General features: G+C 38.2%; 1 protein-coding gene across 2 annotated transcripts in view; it reads left to right on the top strand.

The window, feature by feature from the left end:
* DLG5 (discs large MAGUK scaffold protein 5) overlaps positions 1 to 21,884 on the top strand; it is a 96,226-nt gene that overhangs the window by 24,163 nt on the left and 50,179 nt on the right. For both annotated transcript variants that reach the window (XM_063405925.1, XM_063405922.1), the window contains exons 2-3: positions 10,886 to 10,954; positions 21,649 to 21,814. In XM_063405925.1, the coding sequence (XP_063261995.1) occupies positions 10,886 to 10,954; positions 21,649 to 21,814 (235 nt within the window). The remainder of the gene's footprint in view (positions 1 to 10,885; positions 10,955 to 21,648; positions 21,815 to 21,884) is intronic.

The following is a 21,884-nucleotide window of genomic DNA, read 5'->3' as shown; positions in this document are numbered from 1 at the left end:
ATCTCTAATTAAAAAGCAAATTTAGCCCTTAAGTGAAAAGTTGCAGGATTTTTTTCCCATCGGGATAAAGGGTAGCACAGGAAGGGAAAGAACGATTTAAAGAGCTACATGCTGTCAATCCTCTTTTCAGTTGAAAAATCTAAATTTTCTTTGAAGTTTTCCTGTGATGTTATTTGTGAAAGAAAAGAGGCAGTTATATACTTTTGTACAAATTAAAACCCTTTTGGGACTTGTTGCATTGTGGATTTTGAAATGTGAACTACTTTCTAATGGAGCCAAACTAATATTCACAGTTGTTTTTGACATGTCTTCTAATGTACTCACAATGTCAATTTTCGGAAGATATTATCCAAGCAGAGAGAAGATGTTGTATTCCCCATGAGGAATTTGTGGTTTGTAGATAACACTCCTGGAAAGATGGAACTGTTGAGTTGAGCTCCGGTCATCTGATTGCTTTTGCATACTTTACTTTACACAATTAGACTTCCTTTTTTTTAAATTTTTTCTACTTTGTGTTCTTAACATTAAAATTGTGCAGCAGCATAAGAATAGGCGGATGTGGAAGAATTGTGATTGAATGTAACCTACGTGTTTGTAATTTAAATCTCTTGAATATTCTTGACTTTTCTAATGGCAATGTAGAATAAAAATATCTCTGTAACAGCAGCAGTACTATGAGAGAATAAAGAAAAAAGTGGGGAAACTGTTTTGTAGAGAAGAGTTGCAGTATCAAAGATGGCTGTAATTCATGATGGGAGACTTTAATCCTGTGGTCAACAGTGATCCTTCCCAACCTGTGTCTTCATTGCCATTTCCTAAGCAGTTTTTCATGTTACAGAGTAGTTGAATTTGGTCTTCGTTGTAATGTCTTCCAAATATTTGGTGCTTATGGGTGCAGTAGCACTGTAATTCATCCCACTTCAGGCTTTGGGTGGGTTTTGTTTAGGGGGAAACCTTTTCTTAGTTTATAGGACTTAGTTTTGATTATAGTTTAGTCAGTGTTTAACAGTATGTCAGTGTTTCATGCTGGAAACTGTATGTGAGGAAAAGAATGGATGCAATGAATTTTTACAATTTTTTTCCTTAAATCCACTGCCATTCTCCTCATGTTTTTTCTGTCCTCTGCACACCCTTGACATCACTATTCTCTTAGCTATTGCTGAAATGGAAGCACAATGGAACACTTGGTCCTGATAGCAGCTGGTTTTATTGACACCATCTTCTTTTGGAAAATCCTGAATTTCTACAGAACCTGTTCAAGGAAAAAGACGTAAAGAAAGTCAGTATTCTGAAGAGAAGAGGTGTCAAAGCCAGCCATGAAGCCTGCACAGCAAAACCTGTTCAAGGCTACCTTTGGAGACCCAGTAGTTACTGCCTCTTCTGTTGCTGATGTGGAGTCAGTGAAATGTGGATGTTTATTGGTTGAAGAGTTGCAGTCTACTATGCCCAACCACCTGGCATGTTTATTTAGGGCATGTTTGTGCTGCCATCAGTAGGTAAATGTGGATGTTAAAACTGTCCCCCCTCAATCTTCATGCCTGGCAAGTGATGCTGATGAGGAGGCAGCATCTTCATTTGCTCCTCTGCTCCAAAATGAAGATGAGAGATGGTTAAGGAGAAACCAGACCTTTCTGACAGGCAGGTGACATCCCAGTCACAATGAGCCTTGACTTGTTTATTGTCCTAGTCACCTCTCTTGGGTAGGAGGCCACTCTTTCTCCCCTCAACAGCTCTGACTTCTGCTGTCTGATATGCCATGTTTTACTTCTTCTGTGTTGTAGTCTTGTTTTCTTTCTTTCTTCTCTCTTGTCACTGTCTTAGTGGACTAGGGCATTATATTTGCATTTGGAGTAACATACTGGACATCAAGTGCATTTGCTGAATTTTTAGTCCACGTTTCTTCCACAGACTCCAAGGAAGTCAGCTGCACTCCATATAGCTCAGTGTGTGCTGTCATGTAACGCTAATGCCACTGCTTCCTGTCAGAGTGTGATTTCAGGCTTTTATCAGTACACCGTCAGTGCATTAAGCTTTAGAAATTTTGCCAGATTTGATAGAACCAACAGTATTTGGCTGCCTGTATTGCAGGCATTTCCCTCCTGTGCCCTTACAGTTGCTCTTAGTGAAAATCTGTGTTCTAAAAATCCTCCCCTTAGTAAGATCTGCCTGCCTGTCACTAGGACCTCCAGTTCCCACCTATTCCTTGTAAGCACTCTGCAACTGCCTGCTTGGTAACCCGGACCTGTTGGTTTAAAAGGTCCTTAGTAAGTCATTAGCCACTAGGTACACTTGCTACACTTGCAGCGGTTACAGCTGCTTTCTCCCAAAAGAATAACTGCAAAAAAGCTAACAGGCCCATCTAGCACGCTGATGTAGGAAAAATCCTCTCTAAACACTCAAATGGATTTAGTCTCCAAACAGGGTCTTGTCATTAAGACAAGAAGAGGAGGCCACTAGGAGTATCTGTGTCTAAGCAAGGAAGCTCCTTGGGCATTGCCAAGCACCGTGCGGCTGCCTCCCTGCTCTGTCAAGCAGAGGCTGAGAACATTGTCTCCTCCTTGTCCTGCCGTGACCGAGAGAGAAGGGAAAGGAGCAGCACTCGTGTCCTCCAGAGAAGAGGCAAAAAGCAGGAATTCCAGCTGTAATTGCTTCCAGATGAGTTCCCTTTTTTCCAGCATTCTCAGCTCTGAGCTCCCAGGTAGAGTGAGCATTTGTGTATGCATGAGCACTCTGGTACTTGGGGGAAGATGGCTTTTTGTTCTATTTAGTACATGTGTTACTTTTGCCTTTAGGAAGCTTTAGCACTGTTTTTCTGTGTATTCCCTGTGTGTCAGGGAGAGATCTGCTCACACACAGCCTGGCAGTGCCAGTGGACGAGGTTGTCAGGCTGTTGCTGCCTCGTCACAGCCAAGGGTTACCTCCGGTGAGGGATGAGAAGTTCTTGTGGGTGGTGCAGCTGTAACCAGAAGAGGCGTGAAGTTCACGCCTGGGGATTTCTGCAACAAACTATTTTTGTAAATAGTTCGTAGGTAATAGACTCCTGTAATAATCACTCAGTACAGCAGAGCAATTAAGGACATACTTTATTGTGTTGTTTGAATGAGAGCGTAGGTGCGGTTCCTTTTTTGTATCCGCGCGTTTGTCTTCTGAAAAAATATGGTCTGGGGATCAAATATATTCTTAATTGATATTGTTACTTTCTCCACCCTTTCTTCTGAGTTCATAGCAGTGCCTGGAACATGCAAGAGTTGTCTGGTTAAGCTATAAGCTTTGTGAAAACCGATACATTTCTGCAAAGATCCTGTATAGGTGCACATGGAATGATTGCTCCAATCTGTCTGGGTTTAGAGAGGGGTCTTGGTCACTTGGCCATGGATTCAGCATTTCCTTTGTCTGTGGTGCTTGGGGTGTGCAAATAGCATTCACACAGTTCTGATGACCTTCCTGTAATTGCAGAGGTCTTGAAAACGACTTGGGCCTGAAGTCTGTAGGTAGCAAGGACTGACATGTCTTTTACTGAGCAGAGTCTGGTACTCTGTGCCTACAGAATATATATGTATTTAATGTGGAATTTCTGTTGGCAGTAGGATTTCCTGACCTACAGCACTAGGAGGGGAAAAAAGCTGTGTTTTTTCTTCTTCCTTGCTTCTACTGTGTTAAATTAAGTTATATGTGGAGGAATAAAATTACTGTGCCAAGGCGACAAGAAGACTTAAATTAAAATATATAGCTTCTATATATATTTTCTCTTAGCCTTTTAAGTAACAATTGCTGTAAACAGAGACAGAAGAAGTTTGGATATGAGTGCTCTTCTGTATGAAACTGTGTATAATTTTTCGATTGTAACAACACAACAAAGTTGAGTTTCAAACCCTTCTGTAAGATACCTTAAACCGTCTTGGGACATTTTGTCCCCCTTGTTTTTTCCTGAGTGAGGGTTGAATATTGAAGCGTGCCATGAAGAACAGTATGAGGAGAGTTCATTGTTTTCAGTCTTGGTTGGGGAATATGTATCTCCTTTCAAGGTAGTTTCCTTGAGCATTAGCCAGATTTCACACCAAGTGACATGAACTACTTCTTTGAGAGACACATGATTTGGAAAAGTCAAATCTCCCAACACGACTCTAATTTCAAAGGCACGTTCAGTAGTGACTCCCACATAGTCCAAATTTGACTGATTGTGTTGATACATCTCTTGCAGTCCTGAGAGCAGTGGATGTGAACTGGTCTGTACCTTGTAGCAATAGGGGGATTCCAGGCTGGAAGCAGCAGGCCGGTTTGAGGAGGTGGTGTAGCAGTAATTTCTGCAATCAGTTGCTGGTTTGGTTCTGCAATGGTAATGGGCTGCTTTTGGACAAGAGCATTCCAACTGCTTTGTTCTGTTCTTGGTAGAAAATGAAGATTGGCCCATGTCAGTGTGCTAGGGTTCTAGAAATCACGATATTCAGAGAAGATAGATAGCTTTATAAGATTAAATTGCACTCAGGTGAGTTTGGAAAAGGTAGATAGCATTGGGAGAGAGTAAAAAAAACTATACTATAATTTTTTCTTTAATTTTTATCTTTGGCTTATCATACATAATCCAGCAAACTACTGAAATGTTCCTGATAGCTAAAAGGAAGAAAAAATGGATAGCTTTGCCTTTTTATTGGTGAAGTGGAATGGATTCCTCAGAATATGTTAATGAAAATTGTTAAAGCATCTGTGTTAAAAAGAAAATCATGAAAATATCTGTAGTTGTTTGATAAGAGTCACCTGTAATGCCACGTCATGTTTTAGAACAGAAGACGGCACTGCTGCATTGATAATAAATTGTATAATCTGTGCAATCCACATGAGCTGAAATACGGGGCAAGTTGTTTCGCCTACCTGCACTGCATTTTTACTAAAACTTCATTTTAAATACAATTTTTTCCCATCTGTACAAAATACTGAGGTTGAAGAATCCATAGTCAGCTATTCTTTTCTCTGCCTTTTGCGCATGAGCCTATAAAAGTAAATATCTCACTTGTTCAGATATTGCTAAGAAAATAGGGATTTTACAGGTATTTGTCTGGTGTTGTTTTTAATAGCTGAAGTTCTGATGCTGTACTGACTGACAACTGGGACAGAATTCAGGGCATCTTTACTGATGTCTCTGGCAGGTTACTCAATTTTTGAGTCTAGGTCTTAACATAAATTTTCATATTAAATCATAACTATCACTTAAATCTGACTTTAGGTTCATTTTTACTAAATGTTTCAGTGAAAGGTGCCCCAGTCCTTTTTCATGTATGCAGTATTCTGTCCTTAACAAGAGTGTATTTTTAATCACTTAGAATTCAAGATTGACTTAAACAATAAAGCATATATCTATACTTTCCCAAATGGTGCTTTTAATATTAATATCTAAATATTTCATTAATAGCTTGTTATAGAAAGTTTTTCTGTTGAAAAGGAAAATAAACTTTTTGATCCTCACCATTTCTGTAAAACTGTTACAGACTGAGCTATTTGGGAAATAAAAAAATGTGATTTTTTTTAGCTGCTTAATTATTTAAAAAGCCATTTCAAGTTCATTTAGTTTTCATGGTGTCCTTAAAATAGATATACAGAATAAATAACAAAACCATGTTTGAAAGCAGATGGGGGAGAAACAGCAAACTTTTGACAAGATGGCATCTACTTCTATTTGACTTTTCCTGCTAAGTTTGTACCTTTGCTCTTGGAGTTGCTCATATCCTTCAAGGTAAATGACTATGAAACATCTGAGTAAATGTGACATAGATGGAAACAAATAGGTAATTGAAGGCTTTGTATGGGATCAGAATTTAGTGTCTGAATGTCACACAGCTTGCAAGTAGTGACCAAGTCTCGTGGTTTGTGGCAAACCTGGCTGCACAGGCTGCCAAAGAAGGAACAGCTTCAGAGAGAGAGCATGGCAGATCCATGTGGTCTTCAGTTCCTTGGGCAGTTTTGTTGTTGTAAAAGCAAGGGGAACATTGAATTCTGTTTTTTTTCCAGTTGTCATCAAACAACTGCTCCCTGCCAGCACATAGGAGTCCTGCCAAAGTCAGTTTGGTTTGGTGCATGGAGATGTGGATAAAGCAATGTTTGTTGTGCTGCCCTCTCATCCAGTGCATTGGATTTCCATCAGAAAAATCATTTGCTGACAATAAGTTGAATCAGCTGGCAGTCACTGCACTGCAGAGGGAGGTGGGAGGAAGGGCAGAATTTAATTAACAATGGAAATTTGCAGCTGAGGCACATGTTGGGTTGTTTAACATCATCCTTAAACACAGAGAAGTAGCAAAAGAAATTTGCACAAGCAAAGGCTTCTTCCAGTCTCGGTCCTACAATAAGCTGAGTGTTCCTAGTTACAAAACATGCTTAATTTAGGAATCAGCTATACTGGAGATCTAAATGCAGTCCCTAAAGATGGATGACCTACCAAGAGCTGAGCAGCCAGGATCTGAGCACTCCCCATCTTGTGGGATAAAACACCTTCTCCTCCTTGAATAAACCCCTTGTTCTTCACACACTGAAGAAGGTTGAGTATACTTGTCTCTCTGGCCCTGTGCTGAGGATGTTTATCTGAGAGAGGAACTATTCCAACACAGTGTAGTTCATATAATGAAGTTTGGAAGATAAAATAGTCTTCTTTGAGTCAAGTTAGAGATAATGGGGGGGGAAAGCATTAGATGGTTGAAAGCATATGAGCAGTGAATTTTGTTAAGGTGAATCCCTGTCCCTTCTTTTGCCACTCCAGTCCCCTTGGATACACTATGCTTTAGAGCTATGAGCAGAGCCTGCATATTTGTATTTGTATGGAGGAGGATGAGAAGTTTCTATGTAGTATTGGCAATTGACAGCTTAATCTGAACATTATCTCTCTCAATCTGAGAGATTTTTTCTGTCTTTTTTCTCACAACTCGTTCAATAATATCCTGGAAGATACCATACTTAATCCTTTGTACTACTTTCTTACGGAAGGTGCCAAGTGCAAGCTTGTTTTGGAGACATTAGTTGGAGATTAGCTGACTTGGCTTTTTTTAGTTTCTGCTTGAAGAACAGGTGATGTCCAGTGTTACTTGGTGTTGCACAACTAAGAAGTTAGAAAGACAGAAGAGAGAAATGTTCTGTTTTAATTTTATGTGACTAGTTTAATTCCACCAGTCTTGATTTTGGTATTGCTGATGAGGATATTGCTGGTTCAGTCACTTGCTCTCTTCTTAGAAGAGTGTAACTCTTCTCTGTTGGGTTTTTTGGGTTTTTTTGGGTTTTTTTGGGTTTTTTGTTTTTTGTTTTTTTGGTTCTTTCTGGTTGTTTTCCTCTTTCTTCCATCTCTGTCTTTCTTAGCAAAGAACATACATATTACTCTTTCTGTGTGGTTGTTGTATGAAAGATGAAGGCAAACTGGAACACAGTTCTTTGTTGTCCCTGGAGGTGGCTTCCACAATTGAGCAACAAGTTCCTTTCCTGAATTAGTGAGTTCTTAAGTGGCCTTCCTGTAAGCTGATTAATAAAGACAGTAATAACTTAAAGAAATTTGACTTGCTCTAGTTGTTGAAAATAGAAGGAAATGAGATTCTTAAGGTTCTCAAGTATATACTGCAGCATTTTCCAAATCCCTGTGCTCTGCCAAAGCTGTTTAATACAGCCAGGAACTGATCCAGAGCTTATGTCTGGATGAGTAAAAGAGAAAGCAAGTCTGCCATGTACAGACAGGATGGTTATGTATTTTCCCTCTGTATGAATATGTATCTGTAAAAGACATGTTTGATTTCTGGTTTGCTTGTGCTTTTGGGGGCTCTTTTGTTTGGTTGGATTGGGATTGTTTTTTTGGTTTTTGTTGTTGTTGTTGTTTGTTGGTTTGTTTGTTTGTTTGTTTGTTTTGGTTTGGTTTTTTTAATGTTATTGTAGGGTTTGGGTTTTTTTATTTTTATTTTTAAACAGGTATAGGCTCTACCGTGTTTCTCAGAATCCTGTCATTGCAAGGTGTAATTTTGAACTTTAGGAACATGTCAGCAATTGTTGTAAATCGATACATTGAAATTAAATGTAGCAAGTTTTACCACTGGAGCGTTTCAGTATGCAAAGTGAATACTAGCAGAAAAATATTAAAGTCAACCTTTTGGAAAAATGTGGTGAAAGGCATGTGAACTAGGTGTGAAACTCTTTCAACATTTATCTAAGAAAGTATTTATGGCTTCTTATTTTGTTTAGTGTTCTGATTTTTGTGGTGCAATTTGACAAGATGGACAGTCAGAAAACATTAAGAATACAAAATAAAGTGGAAAATTCTTTTTGGGGGGTCATTTTTCAACAAATTTATTAGCATACTGTGGTTGTGCAGCTCACAAATAAACAGTGTTCTAGAGCCTTTGATTGTAGAAACTAGCCTGTGCCTTTTTTTCTTTTTTTTTTTTTTTTTTTAATAAGAATTGCGGTTGGGATGATTTTGAGTGCTTTCATTTACATAGGAGGCATTCTAATGAGTGGGGAAATATTTCTTTCAGGTTTTCTTTCAGCATTTGCAGGTATCAATGAGGTATTGCTAGTTTGATCAAGCAAAATATGCCAAGCACAGTGCCACTTCAGCCTGGATTTAATGCAAGGATGTTGGTCAGTACCGTACCTAAAGATGAATTTTAGTATTGTGATAGCTGTAGAAAACTCTGGTTGTTGTTTCTGATGCTTACTGATGCTGCTTCTGATGACAAAGGTGACTTGTTACAGATAATGAACTTGAACCCTGTGTGGTTTAAAAACAAAAGCAAACTGGACAGTGTTACTGGGTTGTTGTTGTTAGAAATGAGGAATTATGAACGGGTCAGATGCTCCCTCCCCTCTTCACAGTTGTGGGTTTTCTTGACAGCATGCCATGCATACCAGATCTTGTGTCTACAAATGTGAGCTAATGTTTGAAGAACATTGCTTTGGAGTCGTATTTCTCCATTCATGAAGTCAGCTTCACAAAACCTTTCTGTCCATTCCAGAGAGCAGAATTTAACTCATTTTAGGTCCTGTCTCTAGCTTGTAATGCAGGACAAGAAGACAGGGAGGATCAGTGTCCTGAAGATAAATAAAATGAGGATCAGTTAAGATGATGAGATTTTGAGTCTTTTATTTCTCCACTCTTAAAAGCAAAAGCAGCTAACAATCACTACAAGTTCCTTTAGGTGTGGAACTCCTGTGTAATCTTTTAGAGAAACTGGATGATTTTGGCTTAGATTGCTGAGCATAATTAAGTGTCATTTCCTGGCACAAGATTTTGTTGTGCCTGAGTCCCACACAGTTTTGATACAGTCTCGGTACACGTTGTCTGTCATAAAGATGTCCTACTCTGTTTAATTTATTGATCTGTTTTTTTCTACTTTCCTTATGATTCTAATCAGTCTATGTCCAGACTGCAAGAAATACTGCATGTGACATGAATTTAGAATATGCCAGGAGGTTAAATATAACTAATATGGAAAATATTTTTAATAAGCTTTAATTAAATAGGAATACAACTTAAATTATTATTATTTGAAAATGTCTGAAATAGAAGGAAAAATGTGCAGCAGATGTTTTCTGAAGCAGACAGTGTGCCAGTGACATAGTCATTGTATGTTTTGTTTAAAAATCTGAACAGAACAAAAGAATATATCCCCTACAATTGAATAGAATAATTTGTAACCAATATATTTAAAATAATTTTTCATAGAGGTGTCAGATTAAGCAGTCTACTTCAAGATGCATTTCTTCTTGCTTCTTTTCAATTCTTTTCTATCCTTTTTCAAACTGATTTTTCTGTTACTACTTGTGTTAGTAGAATTATTGTATCACATCTTGCCTTTTGTTCATCTAACACCATAGTATTTACAGATGTCATGCTTTTCTCCAGTAAGAAGCAGAAGAGATGAAAAAAATCTAATTTCTTTCTTATTTTCTAGCCTATCCTTCCTTCAGTCTATTCTGTGCCATTACTGCTGCTGCTTCTCAGCTTTTATTTCTGAATTTCAAAGAAACTAGAAGAAAGAAAGATTGGAATATCAGAAGGAGGGACTAGAGGAAAGTGAGCTCCTGAAAGTATTGAAACTGTCTTAGAGCTTGGCTGTTGTGAGCTCTTGCATCCTGGGGGTGCTGAAAGTAGATGAGATTTCTGGTGGCTTTTGTACATAATCATTCCCTGAGTTTACTGGGGTGTGTTTATCCTGTCTGTGAGACATGGTGGAGCTGTTTAATGTTTTGAAGGAGGATCTATCCTTCTCATTCTGCTGATAAATAAAATCTAGCGTACTTCTAAAATAGCTGAAATGAAAGGTTTCACTGTCTGTTGATCTATTAATACATGAGAAAACTTGCTGTTTGTGGGTCCTTGCTTTTAAGACCAGATACTGAAAGTTCCAAATGGATATAAGCAAATTTTATTTACAAATTAAATTATTTTTTAAAGTGTGAGTGAAGTTTGAGAATAGGAGTACAAATCAGTTACACACTGAATTAGGAGTTGGTACATGTAGAGACATGAGAAACCAAAATAGATTGCCACTATTGTCACAAGTATCACTCCTACTCTTCCTGTTATAGACCTGAAACTCTGTATTTTCAGTCTGTGTGAAATAACTGATGTATTCAATATTTTGCTGAACTCATTTTTACCATGTTATCCAAAATGGTTTTCTACCCAGTGCACAGTGCAATGTTCATTTACAAATTATACTATGCCTATTAGATTATGCTTCAGTGATGTGTGTTCTCTCTAATTTAGTAATTTGAATAATTTTAATAATTTTAGTAAATTTATTTGGCATCTACAATATCAAGGAAATGAATTGTAGCTTTGTTTGGAGAGAGGAAAAGGGGCAGGAAAAAGTAATGCTTTATTTATTTATTAAAATTTTTATTTTCCTGATTTTAGGGTCTACTTACAGTGTGCTGTCCATAATGCCCTCTGACTCTGAAAGCAGCAGTTCTCTGAGCAGCATTGGTGAGTCAATATTAATATGAGAAGTTGATGAGTGTGTCTTTTGGGAACTGGGAGAACACGTTTTTAAGGTTGCCTCTGGGAAGGATAGAGGGCTCCTGGTTGAATCAGAGAAGTTGAACTCTAAGATGTGACCATCTTTCCTCACCAGGAACGAGTGTCCTTTTGTGCAGTGCAAGCTAAGCCTTTGCACAGCTGGCTGCACTTGCTGCGTGTAAAATCTGTTACATTTGGATATATTCAATGAAGTAACTATGCTTTGTGTTACTTAGTAAAACAATGTAAAAATGGCAACATCATTTGCACAAGTCTGGCCATACGAAAATGTATATAAGCATGTGTGTACATGTATTTATCTATTTATGTAGATGTGAGAATTGTGGTCAGAGTCAAAAGCATCTTAGAAGTTATAAATAATGTTAGCCAAGGCCATAGCCTTCTAAACCTTTGACAGTGGCTGCAAGCTTCAGCATTTTTTTTCCTGTGTTCAATTAATTGCTTCATTTTCACTGATTAAAATCATTGGGAAAGACAAAATGCTCAGAAAAAAAATGAAGGTATAGGAAACATTATTAGAGGTGTTTTGTCGACAAGATGATCTTGGAGCAGCTCTATTAGCTGTCAGTTCTCCTCATCTTTACTTTTACAAATACCTTCTATTGTGAAATCCGTGTAAAAGTCATTTGCCCTGGATAGAGAATGCAGCCTCTTGCATATTTAAAGTTCCAGTGTTGTGTCAGGCATCTGCAGACCTCCCTGACAGCACCAGGCAAGTCAGTCTTTTTAAGGATGTGGGTAAGCATCTGTTGCAGTCATTGAGTTGAACTTTCACTCCAGCAAGCAGGAACAAGATTTGAGGGCTGAATGAAGTATTTACTGAAAATACTGGAAGCTGTGACACATTAGTTTGATTTTAATCAAGACCACACTTGTATGACACTACCTGAAGGAAGGGTAGATTCAATTTGCTGAGAATAAACTGGAGACTGGATACAGAAAGAAAAAGTTCCTAAATTTTTAGGACAGCCAGACTCAGAAAGGCAGCTTCTAAAGAAGGCAGCTATTCTAAAATGAAATCCTGTAAGTTTGTGGGATAATTGGATGAAGTGATGGCTGAGATAGGATAAATGAAGGTGGTCACATCTAGTTCCATGTTCCTCATTTTAAGAACAACTAGCACACTTAAATCTTAATTTTGTTTATTTTTTATGTGTTCCTTCCCACAAACTATGTTTTGTTTGTTTTTTAAGATCCTGAAGTTCATACTGAATTTGGATCCGTGCAGTTGACATAAGAGGCTGTCCTCAGAATTGATTTATGTCTTTGGAGTTTGCAGTGATCTGTGTTATTTTATGACTTGAAAATTAAGTGCCCTGCTATTAAACAAAAATTGTGATCTACTATTCCCTTTAATTTTGTTTTATTCAAATTATTCATGTGAGCTTGGTATTTAATATTAAAGAGATTAACAGCCAGGGGAATTCTTTGTTTGAAGCTGACATGTTTATTTTACATGTGATTATGTACATGTTATTAATGAGTCTGATTTTTGCTCCAACTGTTTTTTCACCCTCATGTCTTGTTCTACAAGAGACAATATTTTTTGTAATCCAATATCAATAGAAAAATAGCTTAATAATTGACATATACAAATAGACATCTTTGCAAGTCACCTCCAAGATTATTTTAATACTGACTGATTTATTGAGTGACAAACCATGATAACTAAATCTGCCTGCATGTCAGCTCCCCTAAGACTTTATATGACTTATTTGAGTGGAAACCTAACAAATCCTGAGATGCTGTGGCATTTGAGGAATTTCACATGCATCTTCCCCCCACTCTGTCCCATCTCACCAAAATAATTTTCACAAGGGTAATTCTGTGCAGTAGAAATGGTAAGTTTAACCTATGAAATTAATGCATCAGTGACAAAAGGTAAATACATCATGGATTGGAGACAATGCAAGCTTTTGAATATATTCAGTTGAATATTGATAATTACATGTTTGTACGCATGTAGATAAAGGAGTATTTTTAGTTCTGCACTCACTTTAGACCTTTTTCACAGGAAAGATAAGGGATCTATTTCATTATAGCTGTGTTCAAAGCACTGATTTACAATTAATACATTTATTCTGTTTGTTGAGGAGCTCAGAAACAGATTGGAACGTTTGACTGTTTAGGGGAAATGCAAAAGGTTTGGGGGCCACTAGTTATACCCAGATAAATCTTCAGATAGTTAAGCTTTGCATCATCTAATTAGGAGAGATAATAACATCTTTCATGTGTACTCTTTAGACTGCACAGTTCATAAATGTAACTAGAGATTCGTATGTCCGTGTGCTTCTTCTTCCCAAACCTTAATTACCCTAGCTATTGTTAGTTTCTGGTGCCAGCATTTTTAATTAAATGATCTTTTTCTGAAATACTTCCAAGTAAGTCAGGAAGTTGTGAAATGGAGTTGCTGCTATACATTTTACAGCTATCCTGGGTTTGAGATAATTTATGCAGTTAAAGTATGTAACAATGGGCTTATTTTCAAGAAAAAGGCTCCGATCTAAGAACCAGTCTTAAATAGAAATATGATTGTTGTTGAAAAATAGTTCTGAGAAAACATGGGCTCAGTCTCAGTCCAATAAATAAAGCATAGCGTTAGGATTTGGAAAAGAAGAGAGAACGATAAGACAACATCATTTGATCACTGTGTAAACCCGTGGTGTACCCAAGTCTTGAGTGTATTTGCAGTTCTGATTGAGAGCCAAGAGTGCAGCAAGCGTGGAGAGCAGCAGCATCGATGAATGAGCAGTTATCCAGCAGCTTCTGTATGGGAACAAATGGATATTCTGGGGTTCTCAGTCTTCAATAATGTCACTCTAAGAACAGGGCAAGGAGTGATGCAATTTGCATAATGTGACTCAGAGATGAGCTTAGGGCTAGTCTATTCTGAGTACTGTGTTGCCATCCAAGCCTTTTCTCTTTCCCTGCCTCTATGGGGCTTGCAGAGCATGAGGGATAAAAGGAGAATGAATTTCCATCCTCGTGTGCATGTGATAGTACAAGCAGCTGAGTGGAAGCCAGTTTCCCCCCGTGTAACACTAAGTTAGCAGCCTTGGAGAGGAAACCCTGTATCTGCATGTAAATACAAATGCAGAGTGACAGCAGGTTTTTCTTTCGTGTTTTCCTCATAGTTCAAACTTAATTTAGCTGGCAATATTTTCTTCTCTTTTGCTTGCCTCCATTTCATTCCGATGTATTAATAAAATTCATGCTGTACATGTTTAACAGGTAGTTTTGATGGTATGGATAGCAAATATTCATGGTTTATTTCCAAAAGAGATGCAATATAATCTGCTGTAATGGTGTAATACCACTATTGTCTGTCAGCCCCAGCTTTGTCCCTTTAAAGGAACAAATCCACATTAAATTGTCATAGTCTTTCTCTGTATTTCTTTGCTCTTGGCCAATGACAAAGATTTTTGTGTGTAAATAAAAGCATCCTTCATCTGCCCATTTTTTGTGCCCAGCAAACTCTCTGAGCAGAACTACAGTCCTGTGTCTCTGACATCAGAACAATTATTTATGGAGATTCAGTGCCTGTGGTGCCAAGCACGGAACAGCAGTGGATTGGATAGAAACCAGTAACACAGCTATATGTGACAGTCCCTGGCAAGTCTCCCACTTGACCAGTCATGATAACAGAGAGGAATAGAACACAGAATCAAGACCCCTTTTTAAAAAATTGTTTTTAAAAAGTGTCAGTTTGTATAGTGTACTTAATAATTTGGCATTTGACACCATTACGTGGTTTCTAGAATCAAGCAACATATCCTAGTACCATAATGAAACTTCAGGGCTTTTCTTTAGTGCTTTAAAAATGTTTTTTCCTCCCCTCAATGCGCAGATGTTTGGGTTTTGTTCTGGTTTGGCTTTAGGAAATGATTTTAATGCAGCACAGCAGTTTGCATGCAGGCGGCAGTCTGTGACTCTGAGAAGATCCTCCATAGTAGTTTTTATTATGAGTTTTTAACAGAAAGGCATTGCTTACTCTTCCATTCTTATAAAATATACTGAGTTCCTAATTAGATGAATTTTGGAATGGAAAAGACATTCCATCTTTTCATGTGTATAAATTTCTTCTTTCCACAGCCAGACCTCTTGGCATTGTTTTGATTACAGCTGTCAATCTTGTAGCCTCTTCATTCCACATTGCATAGTAGGGAGCATATTGAAGAGCACCTTTCTCTTTTAACAGACTGTTACTTTTCCAGCTATTCTGTTCTTTGCAAATGGTTTCGCTTTTTCATCAAAAGTGGTTTTTTTATTCTTCTCTGTTCATATCACTGTGCTCCATTTTGTTCTGGGAGGTGACACGGAATCGTAGAATGGTTTGTGTTGGAAGGGACATTAAAGATAATGTAGTTTGAAGCCCCATGCCATGGAAAGCAATCTGTAATGAGCACCACCACGGGCTCTACAGTTTTATGCCTTTCCTTGCAGCCATCAGGTTGTCATAGATCTGTCTCCACCAAGTTGTCCTACTTTTCCTTCAACTGACAGTATTTCCTTGCTTAACACTGTTTTTAGCTTATCAGCCTGACAGGCTATTTACAGATAATTTTTACTAATTGCATTTCAAGTTGCTTAAACTGAGATCTTTAATTCTTACTCCATAGCAAACATTGCCACCCTCCCATCAGATTCCTTCCCAACAATGCTAGTCTTTATTTTATTGTTGGCCATTTTGACAAGTGTCCTTTCATGTTGTTGTGATTTCAGTTTATTGCTTCATAGTTTCTACAGCTAGATATAACAAAGTAATTGTTTTCACTATTCACAGGAACTGTGAATTGCAGGTGTGGCTTATGATGAGCTTTCAGTCAAAAATAAACACTCTATCCTTGTCTGAAAGAGTTACTTATTTTTCTCTGACAGCCTTTAGTAGTCTGTCATTGTATTTCTCACTTTTTTTTTTTTTTCTGACACAAAGTTTATATTTGATAAAGACACCTCAAGTTAATGCCAATGAAAAAGTGACAGTATTGCACTTGCTGAAGGGCCATGAATGAATAAGGAAAGGTACCAGGAACACTACCAGTACACTACATCATAGTTCTTTTCTGTACAGCAGTAATTGCCTTTGATGTTCTTCCTCCTCTCCAATCACTCTTTCTCTTCAGTAAGAGTTTTCCTGTAAAGTTTGGTCTCAGTGATTGAATTAATACTCTTTATTTAGATTTATTTCCTATGCAGTAAACTACACATTTAGTTCGCTGGAAACAAGACTTTTAACTTGGAAATAAACACTCTTCCACACACATAAAGTAAATTTCGCTCTCTGATTTTACTGTTTGTAAATCATGGAACTGTCTCTAGGATTGATCCTTAATCTGTAGGTCATTTTCAGTGTGCTTGTTAATAAACATCTCCTCTTAAGTAGTAAGCATTCTGAATAGCTTCAGTGTGTTATTGCTGTCTTCTTTACTGTCCACGTTCAGGCGGCTGCAGTTTGACATTAGTCATGCGCAGGGTTTTCTCAGCTTCTTTTTCTTCAAAGGTGCTTGAGTTTACTCCATGGACATCATGACCTGTTCCAAAAACAAAGGAATTTAACAATGAAATAGTTAACTTTGCTCATTTATTCTGATGCAGTCTTGAAGGAAGGACAGTGGGGTTTTTGTGGTCAGAGAACCACTAATAAAAGAGCTGAATGACCACTTCATGGTATTTTGCTTGTCATAGCATCTTCTTAACATTTGGCAGCTTCATGTAGGGATTTCTGAAGATTTGGTTGGTCTGCAATGATTTGAATGGAAACAGTGGATGTGAATACCCATGTCCTGCACTCCAGGCAGCACCTCTGGAGCGTGGTGTCTCTCACTGCTCCTTGAGACCTTTATCAGTCTGTGCATTCAGGAAATGCTGTTGGTGACTGGTTTTCTGTTGGAGCTGTGAAGTGCTCACAACTCCTACAGAAGATGTGAGGGATGGAGGGCTGGAGAAGCCTCGTCCCCTTGGCTGGTGTGCAGCTGGTGGCCACAGTCACTGTCCCCTTTGGGTTCAGTGTGGACACTTCCATGTGGGTTATATTTTCAGTACAGTTTTGATCCTGACAAAGGGAGGGTTTGAGCCAGGGAGCTCCTGTAAGTTCAAACCCAGAAGCTTCAGCTCTACGTGCCGTGGTCATGGTAATAGATTTTACTCTCAGTTGTATTTGAGCTCAGCGAAGTTCTGCAAAGTTCTTCCCAAATTGATGCATGTGCCTTACCCCCTCTGCCCCTGTCTCCTCTACTATGTTTTAGTATTAGGTTGTAGATTTTTGTTTCATGTTCACCTTTCTAGAACCACTGTTCAGTGCTGTCTATAGTCTTAAACTTGTTGAAGTTGAAAGTTTATTTTAGATGCTGCTGACTTTGTTTAGGTTTTTATAATCTGAATTAAAACAATATACCGAAATGCTACCCATCCTTTTGTGCTTGCATGTTACATGATTGTCACTGCTTTCCCAATCTGTTAGATTTTCTGCCCATCAGATGAAACTGTTGCTACAGTTCATGATTCTACCTTTCATTTTTCCTTCCTCAGAGTACTGCTGCTTGTTTTTCCTAATGTTTCATTTTACCTTCATGCAGTTCTGTTCTGTGCTCTCTGCTGTTTCATGATCACTTCAAAAGATACATCTGAAGAAATGTATCTAAATGATAACTAGAATGTAATTTAGAATGTAACCCTCTTCTAGTGCTCATAAATTATTGAAAGAAAGTAAATATTTGAGAGTGCATTTTCCTACATCAGGCAGAAGTCTTTTCTCTTGACACCTTCCCTACCTTGGGAAGAAACCCTGTTGGTCATGCTTTGCAATATATCTTGCAAATATTTTTAAACATTTTCTGTCATGATTTACAAGGCCATAAAGAAATAATATCCTGAATATCTCTGCTGATTTTCTTTTTTATGAAAGGAAACAGTGGAAAAGGCTTGACTGTATGATGAGTAGTCTCCTGTTTGTTTTCAAGCAGGAACGAGCACAAATTTATGAGTTTAAGAAAACTCATTGTAAAATTAAGGTATTCAGTTAGCTTGTGACAGGTTGCCTTCTGAATTAGTTGAATCTGTCATACAAGTGTATTTCTCAAAGACCAAGGAGTTTATTATAACTCAAAATATCTTAATGATATTTCTTAAAATTGGCTGGTTATGCATTGGTACCCATTTTCTTATCTCAGCATTATATGTATTTGGCATTATGGTACATTTTGGTCAGGTTAATAAGTTTTCCAGCCCTGTTTCTGTTAAAATGTTCTGTTCAAAAAATATGTTACCCCTTCCCCAGATATGAAGTTAGCTTCTTAAGCAGTAGTTTCTGTGTGGACATATTATCTCTTCAGTCATTTTTGATTAGAGTAATCATCAAGAATTATATTCAGAATTATGTTACAGTACTGGATCTTTGTGGTTTCTGTGAAGTCCAGCATTTGGGCTGTAACAGGGAAGATATGATTGCTCCAGCTTCTGCCTGTCAGGCTTTTCTTTTCTACAAGCTGTGATGGAAACCCTGCCAAACGTCACTTTGGAGGAGTCAGTGCCCTCTCAGGAGCTCAGGAGTGCCGTGCCTCGGCTGAGGCGCGTTCTCTGCACACACATCCCGCAGCCGAGTGCTGCTCCCCGGGTGCCCAGCACTGACCCCCAGTCTGCAGCACCCACGTACAGCTCCTCTCAGAAATGAGTTGTGAGGTTTATCAAGGCACATCAACGAGTTACACTTGGCAGGACAGGCAGTAAATGCCTGTGCAGAAATCCAGGTTGTCCGAGAAAGAAGATGAGTTACTGAAAGGTGCCATAATTTGGGTAATGGAGATTTAGCCTTCAGGCTTGTGCATTTTAAGATCTTGGCTGGTTGAAGTACAAAAAGGAAGTACTTTTATGTAAAATATGCAGTCAGATGGAAAAAGAATATGAAGCTGAAAGCACAGGTCACTTTCCTTCTGCTGCATCAAGATTTCAGATGCAATAATAGGATTTTAGCATTCAGCTATAAAAACTCCTTTAAAAGAAGCCAAGACTGGAATTTTTCTGGTGAAAAAGGGTTTTACTGAATGTGTGTGCTTATTTTTTGAGCATTCAGAAATCTGATTTAATCTTTATAAAACCTTTTGTACAACTATTGAAAATGGAAACCTGTTAGGAAATCAAGCAGACACAAATTTTGAGTTGTCTTCTAAGGATAGGAGTGGGAAGAACAGGATTATATTGATCTGTGTTTTTACAGCACTTAACAGGTGTCCATCTCGTGGCTGATATTATGTGTCAAAATTATCATTGCATTAGAGATGAAAGTATCTGTTGATGTACTTGTAAAAATTGACAAGTTAATGAAGAATAACCCCTTTTGGTACTAAGACAAATGGTTTCACAATCATGAAAAAGGCTTTTTTCCTAAGGCTAATTAGCCCATCTTTATTTAAAGCTGACTTTTCCTTCTTGGCACAGTTTTGGGACTGTGCACAAATGTTCTTGCCTGAAGAAGATTGTCACTTGGATGCTGCTAAAGCTGTCAGGGGAGGCTGAGGAGCAGAGGTAGATCTCTGGGCTGCTTTTGCTGTGCTGAAGATCCCCAGGGCAGGCGCTGGGTGTCTGTCTGTCCTGTGGAGCAGACGCTGTCCATGGGCTGCTGTGGGGTTAGCACTGGGAGCGGTGATGGACGCGCTGCATCCGCTGCCCTTTGGTCCCTGGGAGGCACAGCAGCCCTCCTGATTCATTTCCTCCTGCCTCTTGACCTCTTGCATCCTGTTCATCTGTTGTATGAAAAGGGGATTTTTTCCATGTTACACATCCTCTGATGTGTCAGCTCAAGTGAGATGATGTGCAGGTTGACACTGAATTTATCAAAGACCATGTAGCTTCTCAGTACCTGAGTTTTATTTGTCTGCCTTTACCTTTTGTATCTATTTATTTATTTCCTTCATTATTTTTGTTTATTCCCTATATCATGTCTATTGTTACTGGGTTTTTTTACCATAAAAATTATTGCAAATTATTTTGCAATAAAAATATTGCTCATCTGAAAGAAAGGATAACTCCATTTTGGAAGTGTGAGATCCTTAGTCTTTATGAATGAAGGGGCTTTGTCTGGATGCAGGAGTGAAACAAAGTAGTAGGAAAAGCAGCTTCCATTGAGAATTCCTCAGAGTGATGTGAGTTTTTGTCCTTTTCCCAAATGGACTTTGTTCCTGCTATTTCTTATTTCTTCAGTTTGCTATTAGAGCATTATTAGGCAATAGTTAGATTTGAAAAATCAGATCAGTACTGTAATTCTCATTAGAGGGGCAGGTGGGAGGTATAAAAGCAGGGATGCTGTTATTGTAGATGCTGTATGATATGATATGATATGATATGATTGATATGATGATATCCCTGATGCTGCAGTTATTTTGGTATGGGAACCTCAAAGCAAAGGTAGTTTTGCTGGAAAACAAAGAGGATTTAATCCTTGCAATTCATTAGCATTTGATCCAGTGAAAAATTTTGAGTTTCTTTCTTTGAAAAGACAGTGAGTGGAGAGCACTGTTTTTCTATTCTTTTCTTGCTTAATTAACTAAAAAAAAGCCAAATAAAGGTACACCCTAACAAGTTAATACAAATGGCAGCAACTTGTTTGAATAATGTTGCAAACTATTTCTAAAATTTCTCTTTTCGATAGAAAATAATCACCTGTATTTGTTTAAGCCCTTAACTGTCACATCTGTGACCTATATCTTTGAGTCTGCTCCCATGGGTCTGAGAGACACATGAGCAAAACTACATATACAACTTAATTTTAAATGAGCAGAACTAAAATGAGAGCTGAATTACTTGTCAGCATTTGTTAGGAAGTGATATACCAGACTCTCTTCTCTTGGGAAGGAGTCATCGTTGTGCTCTCGTGGTTGTTTGAGGGGACAGTAGCCATCATTGTTCAGCTCTGATATTAGGAAAGCTGTGAATTAAAAGGTCTCACAAAACACTTTAATCTATGACTGCCCCTTAGAGGAAACTAGATGTGTAGTCCAGTTGCAGGGATTGTAATGTGCTTGTGTTAGCCAATGTTGTTAAAAATGGAGCCTGGTTCTCATGATTTATTGGTCAGTGAAATCCTTAACTTCACATACTAGACTGAAAAATTGTGACATGTGAAAGCATAGAATTGTATTAAAAGTAAATGTTGTCTGTAGCCCATGGCAGAATGGTATTTCTGTGCTGCTAGAAAGAGTCCCTGTGCTGTAGCAGTTTATTTGCTATCACTGGAATAAGTTGATGTGGGTGAATTTTACTAATTTTGGGTTTTTTTTGTTCAAGCATGGGCATTGTTCTTTATTTTAAATAAGTTTTTAACCTATGACTGCTGTCAGTATGTCAGTTTCTGAGGTCTTTGTTACTGCTAACCTGTCTTGCCTTTTAAGCTGCTTGTGAGTTCCTGAGGAAGCAAGGAACTGAATGCACACTCAACTTGTGACACAGGGCCTTTCTGCTAGCAAGGGATCTGACTGGAGTTATTCTGCTTTCAGCTCACTGATGAAAACTTACTTGGATTGCTTGGTTTTTGAACAGGATTCTGCAGACAGAAATACAGGATTTTTTTTTAAATAAGTGTTACTTTTCAATGAAGTTGTATTCTTTTGAGGCATTTTCTCACTGCCAAGTATTTCTCTCTTCATCAGGTACGACTGGTAAAGCATCATCTCCACCCCCCGTGATAGACACAAGACAAATGAGTGAGAAGCTGGAGACTATTTTATACCAGCTCCGGCAGGTGACTCGGGAGAGGGACGAGCTGCGCAAGCAACTGGCACTTTCATCTCCTGGGTCAACCTTCGATGACTGCAGGTAAACAGAAAGGAAATGCAGCATTTTCATTTAGTCTTTAGTAGTTTTTTCAAGTGTTTTCTTGACAGCT

The sequence above is a fragment of the Prinia subflava genome, chromosome 9, assembly GCF_021018805.1.
Source record: "Prinia subflava isolate CZ2003 ecotype Zambia chromosome 9, Cam_Psub_1.2, whole genome shotgun sequence".
NCBI lineage: Eukaryota > Metazoa > Chordata > Aves > Passeriformes > Cisticolidae > Prinia > Prinia subflava.
The sequence above is the reverse complement of the archived record's forward strand: the minus strand, read 5'-3'. Positions and strand labels throughout refer to the sequence as shown.